The sequence below is a fragment of the Boleophthalmus pectinirostris genome, unplaced genomic scaffold (assembly GCF_026225935.1).
Source record: "Boleophthalmus pectinirostris isolate CB_2022bp ecotype Guang Dong unplaced genomic scaffold, ASM2622593v1 HiC_scaffold_17, whole genome shotgun sequence".
Classification (NCBI taxonomy): domain Eukaryota; kingdom Metazoa; phylum Chordata; class Actinopteri; order Gobiiformes; family Gobiidae; genus Boleophthalmus; species Boleophthalmus pectinirostris.
Window position 1 is genome coordinate 28415190 of NW_026571115.1, and position 14214 is coordinate 28429403.

Genomic DNA, 14214 nt, shown 5'->3' on the forward strand with positions numbered 1-14214 from the left:
AAGACACATTCACAATGGGCTAAGGTAATGCCAATACCCAAAATGGGCAATAAACAACAGGTTAAGGAGAAAGAAAAACAGAACCAGAGAAACAAAAACAAAACAGAAAAAATTAGCACAGGCATGGTAACATTACCATACATCAGGGGCATAACAGAAAAAGTACGGAGGGCGATGAAAAAACACAATATCAACACACCAGTGAAACTGTACAGAAAACTCAGACAATTACTCGTCCACCCGAAAGACAAAATAGAACCAGAGCATAAATATAATGTTATATACGAAATACCCTGCATGTCCTGCAATAAAACATACATCGGGGAAACAGGGAGGGCGTTCAGTACACGAAAAAAGGAACATAGAACAGAATGCGAGAAGGAAACAGCGAAGGCATGCACACGAGCAACAAAACACAAAGCAGAACAGGAACAACTCAAATCGGCCATTTCTGACCATTGTAAAAGAGAGAACCACGTTATGGATTGGGATGGAGCAAACATCACTGGGGCAGAGGAAAACAAACATCGCCGCTGGATTAAAGAAGCAATCGAAATACGGAAACGTGCCCACAGGACTGTAAACCGGGACGAGGGGGCTTTTTTACTCTCACACACCTGGGATGCTGTCCTGAGGAAGTGGGACTGCAGATGGCGCTGTCGTCCTGCCTCCACCGGTAGGAAGACAGCGCCAAAACCTGTTTAAATCAGCTGACCAGACACGTCACAGCAACATCACATGACCACTCTGAGGAAGACGCTAGTGAGCTGTCAAAACTGTCAGGTATGAAATAACACTCTAGGTCTGAAAAAAAGAACCTAATAACATAGTTATCATTGTGTGTTCAGCTATTCACTATTCACCTATCTTTTCATGTACTATTTTAAATATATGTTTTATGAAGTGTTTCTTCTTGTAAAGCACTTGCTGCACTTGTGCCTGTTATAGACAGTCCAACATTCAATACTGTAACACCCCAGACCTGTGCACTTGACCCCAAAGTCAGAAATCACTTGTACATATGGTTTTGACAAGAGACTTAAATGTCTTCTGTGATGGCCTGTACGAAAGGGAAGGAGTCTGTTTCACTGAACTTGTCTCATTGATGATTCTAGCAAACTTGAATGTTGCCAGTGATGCCAGTAATGGGCAGAGATATACTGGTCATAATGTGATCCTCATGCAAATGGGTGGAGATATAAAAGCAGACATAGGGAGGTGTCTCCTTGAGAACAGCATGAGTCCAACCATGAGGAGTGTGTGTGTGCTGCTGCTGCTGGCTGTTGGACACAGTGAGTTTGATTGACAGAATATGGCTGACTGTTGACTGGGTCACACTCACTCTGTTTCCTCCACAGGTGTGGAATGTGTGACACTGACACAGCCAGCCTCTGTGACTGTGCATCCAGGACACACTCTCACCATCCCCTGTACTGTATCATATTCTGTGGCTACACCAACAAACTGGGTGAGACAACCTGCTGGAAAAGGCCTGGAGTGGATCGGAGAACACTGTTCTGGAAGCTGCACCATGTTCATCAAAGATTCACTGAAGAGCAAGTTCAGAATAAATGTAGATTCCTCCAGTAACACAGTGACTCTAAACGGACAGAACATGCAGCCTGGAGACACTGCAGTGTACTACTGTGCCAGACAACCACAGTCACACAAAGTATATGTAGAGCTGTACAAAAACACATTACAGTGTTAGTCACTGTAGTTACCAGAGGAGGAGCTCTAACACTACTGAAGTCATGTGTTTGGATTTGTTTAACTGCAGCTTGACTGGTACCAATTTCCTCTTTTGTAAATGTTGTGGTTGTATTTTCATATATTGTATGATAAAGTTCTTAGTGGTTTATTTTGTGTTAAATCCATTGAATTGTATAATACAGTCATACATGTGTTTTATTTAAACTATTAAACTGCGTTTCATAAATCTATGTGACAAAGACACATTTCCTCTGCCCACTTACTTTCAAAACTTGCCTGGGTATTTACAGCCTGTTGTTACCCCAGATGCACTTGCTGACTCCCACTGGGACAAAGACACAACAGGTAGATAGATAGATAGATAGATAGACAGATAAATAAGATAGATAAATAATGTACTGAGCCCCAGAAAAGGAAATTCAGGTGTCCACATAGCTCACATTCACACATTTCATTAAACATTAAAACAGTAAAAAAATTAATAAAATGCAGTAAATAGTCATTCAAAGTTTGTGCAAGACGTGCAAAGGCTGTGTGCATACAGTGCTAGTTCTGTAGGGTGACGGGTGGGGTTATGACAGGTTATAAAGCCTGATGGCTGTGTGGAAAAAGGTTTTCTTGAATCTTTCAGTCCTACACCGAAGTGAGAGGAGCCGTCTGCCACTGCTGCTCCTCTGTGCAGCCAGGACACTGTGAAGGGGGTGGGGGCAGGTTTCCATTATGGCCTCTAGTCTGTTTCTCATGCAAAGGTCAAGCAATCTGAAACAAATCTTATACCATTCTTACATACATTTGTTTTCTGCATGTGCGACTGGGGAAGAGTGTCTTAAGCAGTGGGACCATCAATATTGTATTCCTCAGGGATGTGTTCTTTCCCCCCTGCTCTTCTCCCAGAGTCACAGATCACTTGTGAATGTGACTTGATGAGAACCTGAAATGTCTTGTGTTAGTATGAAAAGGTCAGTTTGGTTTGTTTTTGGCTCATGTTATCCGATTTTCTGATTTGTTCTAATGTTATTTTCTCATCAAAATCATACTGAGAGTTTAAAAAAAAAATGTTTTTATTCACACAAACCTTGCATATTTAGGCTGCATTTAGAAAACAGTCTATTCCACGCTGTGATTGTCATTTAGTAATTCAGGAAGTGCTCCACTGTGTTTTTAAACTCATTCACATACATAGAATAATTTGGATATTATTGAATATTCAGTGCTGAAAGGCATAATCTCTACTAAACTAAAGGTAAAATATAGTTGTTAACTTGAAAACTACATCTTCATGACATCACAAAGTGGAACAGAAAATTTAGCTTTGGAGATGGAGATAATCTAATAATAATGGGTTACTCAAACATGTGTGAATGAAACAAAATACAATTTCAGGTCTGATCCTGAGGAGGTAACAACATTCTGAGATGTCTTAAAGCTCACAAGAGTCAATTTTGGGCAATTTGGGCAAGACCTTAACTATGTCTCAGTGATGGTTATGACAAACTTGAATAATGAAAGTGAGTGTTTAATCATAATACAATAAACCTCCTGGATGCATTGCACATTCTTAATATTCATTATAAAGAAAACAGCTGGTGATGATCTGAAGTTCTGAGGTTAATCAAAACATGTCCAACTACTCATATTTTCACACACATGCTCAAATATTTATTTTAAAAGAGTCTGCCTCTAATGCCCCTCCCTGTTAGTTTGAATACAAACTACTGCTGTGCTCCTGTGTGTTTATATAAGGCCCATGTGAGAGTGTGACAGTGCACTCCACACTGATGATGTTGTCTGTAGCTCTTCTGCTGCTGCTGGCAGCTGGATCCTGTAAGTCTCTGTTCACATCAGTAAACTCTGGTACAACTAAACAGCACAGTTTGATCCTCAATATTGTGCTCTGTCCTCCACAGGTGTGAAGTGTGAGACACTGACACAGCCAGCCTCTGTGACTGTGCAGCCAGGACACACTCTCACCATCTCCTGTACTGTCTCTTATGATCTGAGTAGCTACAGAACACACTGGATCAGACAGCCTGCTGGGAAAGGCCTGGAGTGGATTGGGAGTAACCGTGTAGGATACAGCATCTTCCTCAAAGAATCTCTGAAGAGCAAGTTCAGTATAAATTTAGATTCCTCCAGTAAAACAGTGACTCTGAATGGAAAGAACATGCAGCCTGGAGACACTGCAGTGTACTACTGTGCTCGAGACCCACAGTCACACAAAGCATGTGTAGAGCTGTACAAAAACACATCAGACTGTTATTCACTGTGGCCAACACAGGAGGAGCTCTCATACCACTGAGATAATGTAAGATTTGTTAAACTGCAGCTGGACTTGTGGTACCAATACATTTTATTTGTAAATGTCGTGGTTGTATTTGCATATGTTGTAGGATAAAGTTAGTAATTTACTGGTTTATTTTGTATTAAATCTATAGAATTGTATAATACAATCATACATGTTACAAAGAACATTTGCCTTTTATCAAAAAATCAAGTGTTTAGATTTGCTTAACTGCAGCTGGACTTGTGGTACTAACTTTGTATTTGAATAGATTTTATGATAAAGTTCTTGGTGGTTAATTTTGTGTTAAATCCACAGAATTGTATAATACAGTCATACATGTTGCAAAGAATATGTGCATTTTATTTAATTAAAATGTTAAGCCTAATGCCTTATGAAGGCTGCTGAACAGACTCTTGAGTGACATACTGTGGCAAGTGACCTGACAGTTCATAAACTGGCATATAGAGAACACCAAAAGCTCGATTCAAGACTAGCTACTTGCCAGGTCCCAGCACTACTCAAGTGCAATAAACAATCCTGGAAATTCTTAAAAATTTTTCTCCATAGTTAATATTTTGGCCCCAACTAAACACAGCAGTGCAATAAATTCACAGCATATTTCACTAGAAAGGTTGTCAACAGCCGAAATCATATTCACTGATCAATCATTGCAGGACTTGCCTGTAGCAGAAACAGAAGGTGGTTTCTCCCAGTTCACCATCACCTCTTCAGGAGACGATGAGAGGGATATCCAGAGGATGAGACCCTCTTAATGTTCTGTGGATCCTCTTCCCACCCCCCTTGTTAAATGTAATGTTTCTGCTATAGCCCCTTTTATCGGTTTATCACTACAATAATTAAACAATCTCTCCAAAAATGACCAAGTCCCACTCTCTCTAAGAGCCACCTTAATCTGACCACATCTCAAAAAAACTTCCTTGGATCCTGAAGTTATGACAAACTATTGTTCGATCTCCAGCCTCCCTTTCCTGGCCAAGGTCAAGGAAAAGGTTGTTTCTGCCAAACTTCAGGACCACCTCAAAATAAAACAGCTTGTTTGAAAAATTTCAATCAGGATTCCGGTCAAATCACAGCACAGAGACAGCCCTCTTCAGGGTCATTAATGGCCTTATGGTGGCCGCTGCCGAGAGCTCACCATCCCTGCTTCTCCTTCTGGACCTCACAGCTTCATTTGATACAGCTGACTACAAGATCCATTTCCTCTGGACAATAGTTGGTTTATCTGGCACTGCCTTGAAGTGGTTCGGGTCCTATCTCACTGATAGAGCTGAGCATTTGGCCCTGGGGGAGTTTAAATCTAATCCCCACACCATCGCTTGTAATGTTCCACAGGGGCTGGTTCTTGGGTCAACCCATTTCAACATCTATATGCTCCCCCTGGGTCACATCATTGACAAGCGTGGAGTGTCCTTCCATAGTTATGCCAATCATACTCAGCTGTATATGAGATTGGACCCGGCCTCCCCTACTGCCCCTTCAGCTCTTGTCTCCTGCCTGGAGGAGATAAAGGTGTGAATGTTGCTTCATTTCCTACAGCCAAACAGCACTAAAACTGAAGCCCTCCAAATTAGCACCCCAGATCAACTTTGATCCTTGTCTCTAAATTGCATTTGTTTATCTGGCCACTTCATCACCCCATTTCCCAATTCCACTAAAATGGGAGGTCAAATTCAACCCCCACCTCAAATTTTACTCACATGTCCATCATCTGTCCAAAACTGCTTTCCTTCATTTGACAAACATCGCCAAACTCCGCCATTCCCTTTTTTTCTGTGATGCTGAGAAGCTGGTCCACGTCATTGTCTCCTCCTGGTTGGATTATTCCAATGTGCTCATCAAGATCCCAGGCAGAAGCCTTCAAAAGCATCATCACATTCAAAACAGTGCTGCCCCTCAGTATCTGAAAAACCTCCTCACCATACAGTCCAACTCAAGGTCTCTTGCATCCAACAACTCATACTGTCTCTGCCTGCCCAAGACCAAACTCAGCTCTACAGAGCCTTCTCAGCAGTTGCCTCCTCGTGAACCTTTTCTCCTTTGTGTTAGTATGAAAAGGAGGGAGTCTGTTTGGTGATACATAACATGCCTCAGTGATGGTTACGACAAACTTGAATAATGAATGTGAGTAATGAACATGCATTCATTACTGTATAGATGGGTTGGGCAAGGCACTTCACCCACACTGCCTAGTATGAAAGTGGTGTGTGTGTGTGAGTGTTAGTGGTGGTCGGAGGGGCAGATGGCACGGATTGGCAGCCTCGCTTCTGTTGGTCTGTCCTAGGGCAGCTGTGTGTTGAGTGAACTGTAAAGCACTTTGGGTATTTTGATAAGTGCTATATAAATGCAATGATTATTATTATGTTATTATTATTATTATTAAAAACAAGTCACTGAATCAATCCTGGGAGGTACCTGCGCAGGACCATAGCTGTGGAGAAGGTTTCATTCACACACTAAACCAAACAGGAGGAGATAGAGAAGATGAATGTGTGAAAAACATCTAAATAAAAGTAAAGTAAAGTAAAATAAGGAAATCTTAATGTGACCACATGCCTTCCTTGAAAACAGCTGGTGATGATCAAAAGTTCTGAAGTTAAAGAAAACTTATTTGACACCAGTAATAACTGACATTTTAATACACATGCTCAAACACATCTTTTATAATTAGTCTCCCTCTGTTGCCCCTCCCTGTTAGTGTGAATGCAAACTACTGCTGTGCTCCTGTGTGTTTATATAAGGCCCATGTGAGAAGTGTGACAGTGCACTCCACACTGATGATGTTGTCTGTAGCTCTTCTGCTGCTGCTGGCAGCTGGATCCTGTAAGTCTCTGTTCACATCAGTAAACTCTGGTACAACTAAACAGCACAGTTTGATCCTCAATATTGTGCTCTGTCCTCCACAGGTGTGAAGTGTGAGACACTGACACAGCCAGCCTCTGTGACTGTGCAGCCAGGACACACGCTCACCATCTCCTGTTCTGTCTCATATTCTGTTAGCAGCTACTACACAGCATGGATCAGACAGTCTGCTGGGAAAGGCCTGGAGTGGATTGGGAGTTACCGTACAGGAGGCACTCTTTATCTTAAAGATTCACTGAAGAACAAGTTCAGTATAAATATAGAATCCTCCAGTAACACAGTGACTCTGAATGGACAGAACATGCAGCCTGGAGACACTGCAGTGTACTACTGTGCTCGAGACCCACAGTCACACAAAGTATATGCAGAGCTGTACAAAAACACATCAGACTGTTATTCACTGTGGCCAACACAGGAGGAGCTCTCATACCACTTTCACAATAAATGTGTTAAGATTTGTTTAACTACAGCTGGACTTGTGGTACCACCGTCCTCTTTTAATAATAGTTTGTATTTGTAAATGTTGTGGTTGTATTTGCATAATTTTCTTAGAGGTTTATTTTGTGTTAAATCCACAAAATTGTATAATAGTTATATGTGTCATAAAGAACATATGCATTTTATTTAAACTATTTAATTTAGTTAAACTACCTTTGATAAATAAGCAGGAGAAGCAGGAAATTGCTCTCTTCCAGACCAAACAAGACGCCATGTTGTGGAGATACAAAGCTGTTCACTTTAAGGATGCATGCTCTTCTTTCTTTTTCAGTTCAATAAACACACACATAATGAAAAAACATACTTCTAATTGAGTCTATTTTTGGCAATAAAGGTACATTTACACACAGGTCATGTGCTACACTCTTTTCCTGCTCTAAACACTACTCAGATGTCCAGGGTAACTCAGCTGAACACAGGAGGAGCATCTGTGTGCCACCACTGCATTATGAACACTGATATTTTCACCATGTGTCTCTGTGTCCATCCTATTTAAACAGAGAACAGAGACTCTCAAACACAAGGTGGAGTGAACAGAGGCTTACACACCCAGACCCACTCCTCGTCTGGACACACAACTACATCAGGCAAACTACTACCTCAAGTGAATGAATGTAAAACTACTACAGCAGTCCAACACAATGTGCTAAATCAATAGGTTAATAGAGCATGTAGTTTACTGTCTCACCACTAGAGGAGGTGTTTGCTTCTTACTGTTCATTTGTGTTCAGGGAAGTTGTGAATGAATGAATAGAAAACCCATTTTTTGTTTCCCACAGATGCCCCTCCCCTTTATTTTGAATGGAAACTGTGGAAACTACTCCTGTGTGTTTATATAAGGCCCATGTGAGAGTGTGACAGTGCACTCCACACTGATGATGTTGTCTGTAGCTCTTCTGCTGCTGCTGGCAGCTGGATCCTGTAAGTCTCTGTTCACATCAGTAAACTCTGGTACAACTAAACAGCACAGTTTGATCCTCAATATTGTGCTCTGTCCTCCACAGGTGTGAAGTGTGAGACACTGACACAGCCAGCCTCTGTGACTGTGCAGCCAGGACACACTCTCACCATCTCCTGTACTGTCTCTTATTCTGTTAGCAGCTTACGGTACTGCATGGATCAGACAGCCTGCTGGGAAAGGCAATGGAGTGGATTGGACATCACTGTCCTTGGTGTAGTCCCAACCTATTTTACAAAGATTCACTGAAGAACAAGTTCAGTATAAATGTAGATTCCTCCAGTAACACAGTGACTCTGAATGGACAGAACATGCAGCCTGGAGACACTGCAGTGTACTACTGTGCTCGGTATCACACAGTCACACAAAGTACATGTGTAGAGCTTGTACAAAAACACATCAGACTGTTATTCACTGTGGCCAACACAGGAGGAGCTCTCACACCACTAAACTCAAGTGTTAAGATTTGTTTAACTGCAGCTGAACTTGTGCTAACAACTTCCTCTTTCAATAATACTTTGTATTTGTAAATATTATGGTTGTATTTGCATATATTGTATGCTTAAGTTCTCAGTGGTTTATTTTGTGTTAAATCCACAGAATTGTATAATACATTCATACATGTTACAAAGAACATATGCATTTTCTTGCCTTTGATAAATCTATGTGACAAAGACACATTTGAGCTGCCCACTTTCTTTCAGGAGCAGCAACTTTGGTGTAAAACCTGCCTGGGTAGTTACAGCCTGTTGTTACACCAGATGCACTTACTGACTCCAACTGGACAAAGACACAACAGGTAAAGCAATCTGAAACAAATTCTTCTTCCATTCTTACTTACATTTGTTTTCTGCATGTGCGACTAGGGAAGAGTGTCTTAAGCAGTGGGGCCATCAACACTGGAATTCCCCAGGGCTGTGTTCTTTCCCCCTGCTCTTCTCCCAGAGTCACAGATCACTTGTGAATGTGACTTTGATGAGAACCTGAACTGTCTTGAGTTAGTATGAAAAGGAGGGAGTCTGTTTGGTGATACTTATCATGTGTCAGTGATGCTTACAGCAAAGTTGAGAATCAGAGTGAGTATTCGGCATTAATAAAATACACCTCTTGGGTGCATTGTGATCCTAAAATATGTCACTTTTTGGAGGTGAAAAGACAACTGCATGATACAATGGAAATAGAAAATTAAACCCACACTACAGAACACACATTTTAGGCAATACTGTGGAATATTATAGCCAAAGGAAAACCATTTCCACAGAAATAAGCAGGAGAAGTAAGAAATTGCCCTCTTCCAGACCAAACAAGAGTCCATGTTGTGGAGATGCAAAGTTGATCACAGTAAGGATGCATGTACTTCTTTGTTTTTCAGTTCAGTAAACACACACATAATGAAAAAAACATACTTTTAATTTTGTCTTTTTTTTTGACATAAAAGGTACATTTATGCACAGGTCATGTATTGCACTCTTTTCTTGCTCTGACCAGCATCTGTGTGCCACCACTGCATTATGAACACTGATATTTTCACCATGTGTCTCTGTGTCCATCCTATTTAAACAAAGAAAAGAGACTCTCAAACACAAGGTGAAGTGAACAGAGCCTTACACACCCAGACCCACTCCTCATCAGGTGTGAAGTGTGAGACACTGACACAGCCAGGCTCTGTGACTGTGCAACCAGGACACACGCTCACCATCTCCTGTACTGTATCATATGATGTGACTGCACATGGTTATGCGACACACTGGATCAGACAGTCTGCTGGGAAAGGCCTGGAGTGGATTGGATGTCACTGTGCTGGATGTAGTACCAAACTCATTTTCAAAGATTCACTGAAGAACAAGTTCAGTATAAATGTAGATTCCTCCAGTGACTCTGAATGGACAGAACATGCAGCCTGGAAACACTGCAGTGTACTACTGTGCCAGGTGACCACAGTCACACAAAGTATATGTAGAGTTGTACAAAAACACATCAGACTGTTACTCACTATAACCACCAGATGTGGCGCTCTCACACCACAAATATCATTTGCTAAAGGCTTCATAGCAACTGGATGTGTGACACCAAATTTGCCAGCTTTTAGTTGCATATTTTATATAGATGCATAAATATGATGAATTTTGTATTGAAATTATGCAGCACCATTTGGAAATGTGTCATATAAAAAAAAAATAAAAAAATGTGCTGCTCACTTTTTTCAGAGGTTGCCAAAAAATTAAAAAATGAAATAAAAAAAAGCTGTCACCAGATGCCTTTCTGACTCCCCTCAGCAATTCTGAATAAATAGTACTATATCACAGGTCAGGATAAATGCAACTGTTATCTGTTTTACACACATCTAGTCTCATAATTATCTTGTGTGATTGAGGAATGCTGTTCTGCACAGTCCAACAGTCAACACTGTAACACCCCAGACCTGTGTACTCTCCCCCGCTCTTCTCCCAGAAATCAATTGTACATGTGATTTTGACAATGTACAAGTGATTTCAAGACACTGAAATGTCTTCTGTGATGGCCTGTGTGAAAGGGAAGGAGTCTTGTCTCTTTGATGATTATAACTGTAATAAACTGGACCACTGCAACTCATTATACTTCAGCCTCCCACAATCCTCCCTCTACAAGTCACAGTTAGTCCAAAATGCTGCTGCCAGACTGCTCACCAATTCTACAAAGAGAGACCATATCACACCCATACTCACCCAACTCCACAGGTTATCTGTTAAATACACAATTAAAACTGTACTATTTGTTTTTAGAGCACTATTCACTTGTGCCTCAGTACATCTCTGATCTTTAACCCCACATGTTGCCCCACGGCCTCTCAGGTCAAACTCTCTCTTTGACCAATTAGGTTTTACAGTGAAGCTTCCTGTTTGCCCTAAATGCAATCTGGATGTGAAAGTCAATGATTTTTGTCTTCTTTTCTCTTACTGATTAATATATCTTTTTCAGATTGCGACGTCACTGCTAGAGCAGCCCTGGTGCTTGGGGCCCATAACATTGTGTGTTAGACCTGTGCCCCAGACCTGTGCACCCCAAAGTCAGAAATCACTTGTACATGTGGTTTTGACAAGAGATTGAAAAGTTTTCTATGATGGCCTGTATGAAAGAGAAGAAGTCTGTTTCACTGAACTTATCTCATTGATGATTCCCAACCCAAAACATGCTGCAGGTCTCCAGAACAGTTGATAGTCAAGGTCAGTTAAATACAATCAATCAATGAACCTGTCCAGGGACTACAGGTGGAAATTAGCACTGATGCTACAACCTGATGTACAATGCATCTCTCCTGTCAAGGTTAATGCTAAAATTGTGCACTGTCCCTGTCTCAAATAAATAAATAAATAAAATAAATACATAAAAATAAATTCTAACAAACTTGAATGTTTCCAGTGATGCAAGTAATGGGCGGAGATATAATGGTCATAATGTGATCCTCATGCAAATGGATCAAAGATATAAAAGCAGAAATAGGGAGGAGTCTCCTTGTGAACAGCATGAGTCCAACCATGAGGAGTGTGTGTGTGCTGCTGCTGCTGGCTGTTGGACACAGTGAGTTTGATTGACAGAATATGGGTGACTGTTGACTGGGTCACACTCACTCTGTTTCCTCCACAGGTGTGAAGTGTGAGACACTGACACAGCCAGCCTCTGTGACTGTGCAGCCAGGACACACTCTCACTATCCCCTGTACTGTCTCATATGATGTTAGCAGTTATGTTACACACTGGGTGAGACAGCCTGCTGGGAAAGGCCTGGAGTGGATTGGAGAACACTGTGGATCTGGATGCACCATGTTCATCAAAGATTCACTGAAGAACAAGTTCAGTATAAATGTAGATTCCTCCAGTAACAGAGTGACTCTGAATGGACAGAACATGCAGCCTGGAGACACTGCAGTGTACTACTGTGCCAGGCAGCCACAGTCACTCAAAGTATATGTAGAGCTGTACAAAAACACATCAAACTGTTATTCACTATAACCACCAGATGAGGCGCTCTCACACCACTGACATTTTTTGCTAATAAGGCTTCATAGCAAATGGATGTGTGCTATCAAATTTATTAACTTTTAATTGTGTATTTTTATATAGATGCATAAATATGATGAATTCTGTATTGAAATTAGGTAGCACCATTTGGAAATGTGTCAGACAAAAAAAGTTTTTGCTGCTCATTTTTTTCAGAAGTTGCCAGAAAAAATAAATAAATAAAAATCTGTCACTATATATATGCCTTTCTGACTCCCCTCAGCAATTCTGAATCAATAATATTATATCACAGGTCAGGACAAATACAACAATTATCTGTTATGTGACTGAGGAATGCTGTTCTGCACAGTCCAACAATCAACACTAACATCCCAGACCTGTGCACTTTCCCCCTGCTCTACAGAGTCAAAAATCACTTGTACATGTGATTTTGACAGTGTACAAGTGATTTCAAGAGAATGAAATGTCTTCTGTGATGGTCTGTGTGAAAGGGAAGGAGACTGTTTCACTGATCTCGTCATGCAAATGGTCAAAGATATAAAAGCAGAAATAGGGAGGAGTCTCCATGAGAACAGCATGAGTCCAACCATGAGGAGTGTGTGTGTGCTGCTGCTGCTGGACACACTGAGTTTGATTGACAGAATACGGCCGACAGTTTATTGGGTCACACTCACTCTGTTTCCTTCTCTGTGAAGTGTGAGACACTGACACAGCCAGCCTCTGTGACTGTGCAGCCAGGACACACTCTCACCATCCCTTGTACTGTCTCATATTTTGGTGGTACCTACACTACTGTATGGATCAGACAGCCTGCTGGGAAAGGCCTGGAGTGGATTGGAGAACACTGTCCTGGATGTAGTACCAAACTCTTTATCAAAGATTCCCTGAAGAACAAGTTCAGTATAAATGTAGATTCCTGAAGTAACACAGTGACTCTGAATGGACAGAACATGCAGCCTGTCACACAAAGTATATGTAGAGGTGTCCAAAAACACATCAGACTGTTACTCACTGTAGTCACCAGAAGAGGAGATCTCACGCCACTGAGATATTTTTTTTTGATTGAAGACATGTTTGTTTTTTATTCTGAAATAGCTTTGACATATTATTTTATTAAAAATTTGCAAAATTGTGTCATGTGCATATGTATCAAAAATGTCTGTTAAAGGCTTTTATACAGTCACTTTATAATACTACACATTTACAGAATGGCTACAGTAACTAAATAACACACATTTGAAACATTGAACTGTTGCTTTGGGGCATTTGGACAAATTACACTTGTGATGAAGTTTATATTTCTCAAGACACAGTGCAGTCACATACAAAAAACATGGTTCAGTGAATTACTAGACCTTTATTTTTGTATGAAAAAACATAACTTTTACCATTGTACGTAATACGAGAAATATATTTCACTGAATACCAAACTTTTTTTGTGATTCAAATTTAACCTGGTGTTGCCCAGTAGTGACAGGGTGAGTCTCACATATACTCTGCTTAGGGAACATGCTCCATAACTTTGAATCTCCATGTAGGCCAACCTCACAAAACCTCCTCTCCACAGACTCATGTAAATATTGTATCCTTGGAGTCTACTGTTATAAAGTGACAGACACATCCTTTCTAACACAGTCTGACCATGATGAACACACTGGTCCTCCTGATGGGGGCGCTCTCCCTGCCCTGTGAGTTCAATTCTCCACAAACATGTTCAGTATGTTTGGATCGTGCATGTGTTTAACTCGTTTTTATTTGTCAGGTGTGAGTTTGCCAGATCCTCCAGTCCATTCCCTCTTCTCCAGTGCTCAAAACTCCTCAGGAGTCTGTCAGTTTTTCCTGCAGTGGATCTGGGTTTAACTTTGGTGGCTACGGGATGAACT

At 41.0% G+C, this 14214-nt stretch overlaps 1 pseudogene and 1 gene segment (V, D, J or C); both read left to right on the forward strand.

Annotated features, from left to right (window-relative positions):
- Positions 1 to 8253: 8253 nt before the first annotated feature.
- On the forward strand, positions 8254 to 11310 carry LOC110158764 (immunoglobulin heavy variable 2-26-like; annotated as a pseudogene).
- A 531-nt stretch (positions 11311 to 11841) lies between these two features.
- On the forward strand, positions 11842 to 14211 carry LOC110158765 (immunoglobulin heavy variable 3-48-like). The segment is given in 4 exon segments: positions 11842 to 11891; positions 11958 to 12274; positions 13967 to 14019; positions 14094 to 14211. Coding segments are annotated over 4 exon segments (531 nt in total).
- The last annotated feature ends 3 nt before the right edge of the window (positions 14212 to 14214 follow it).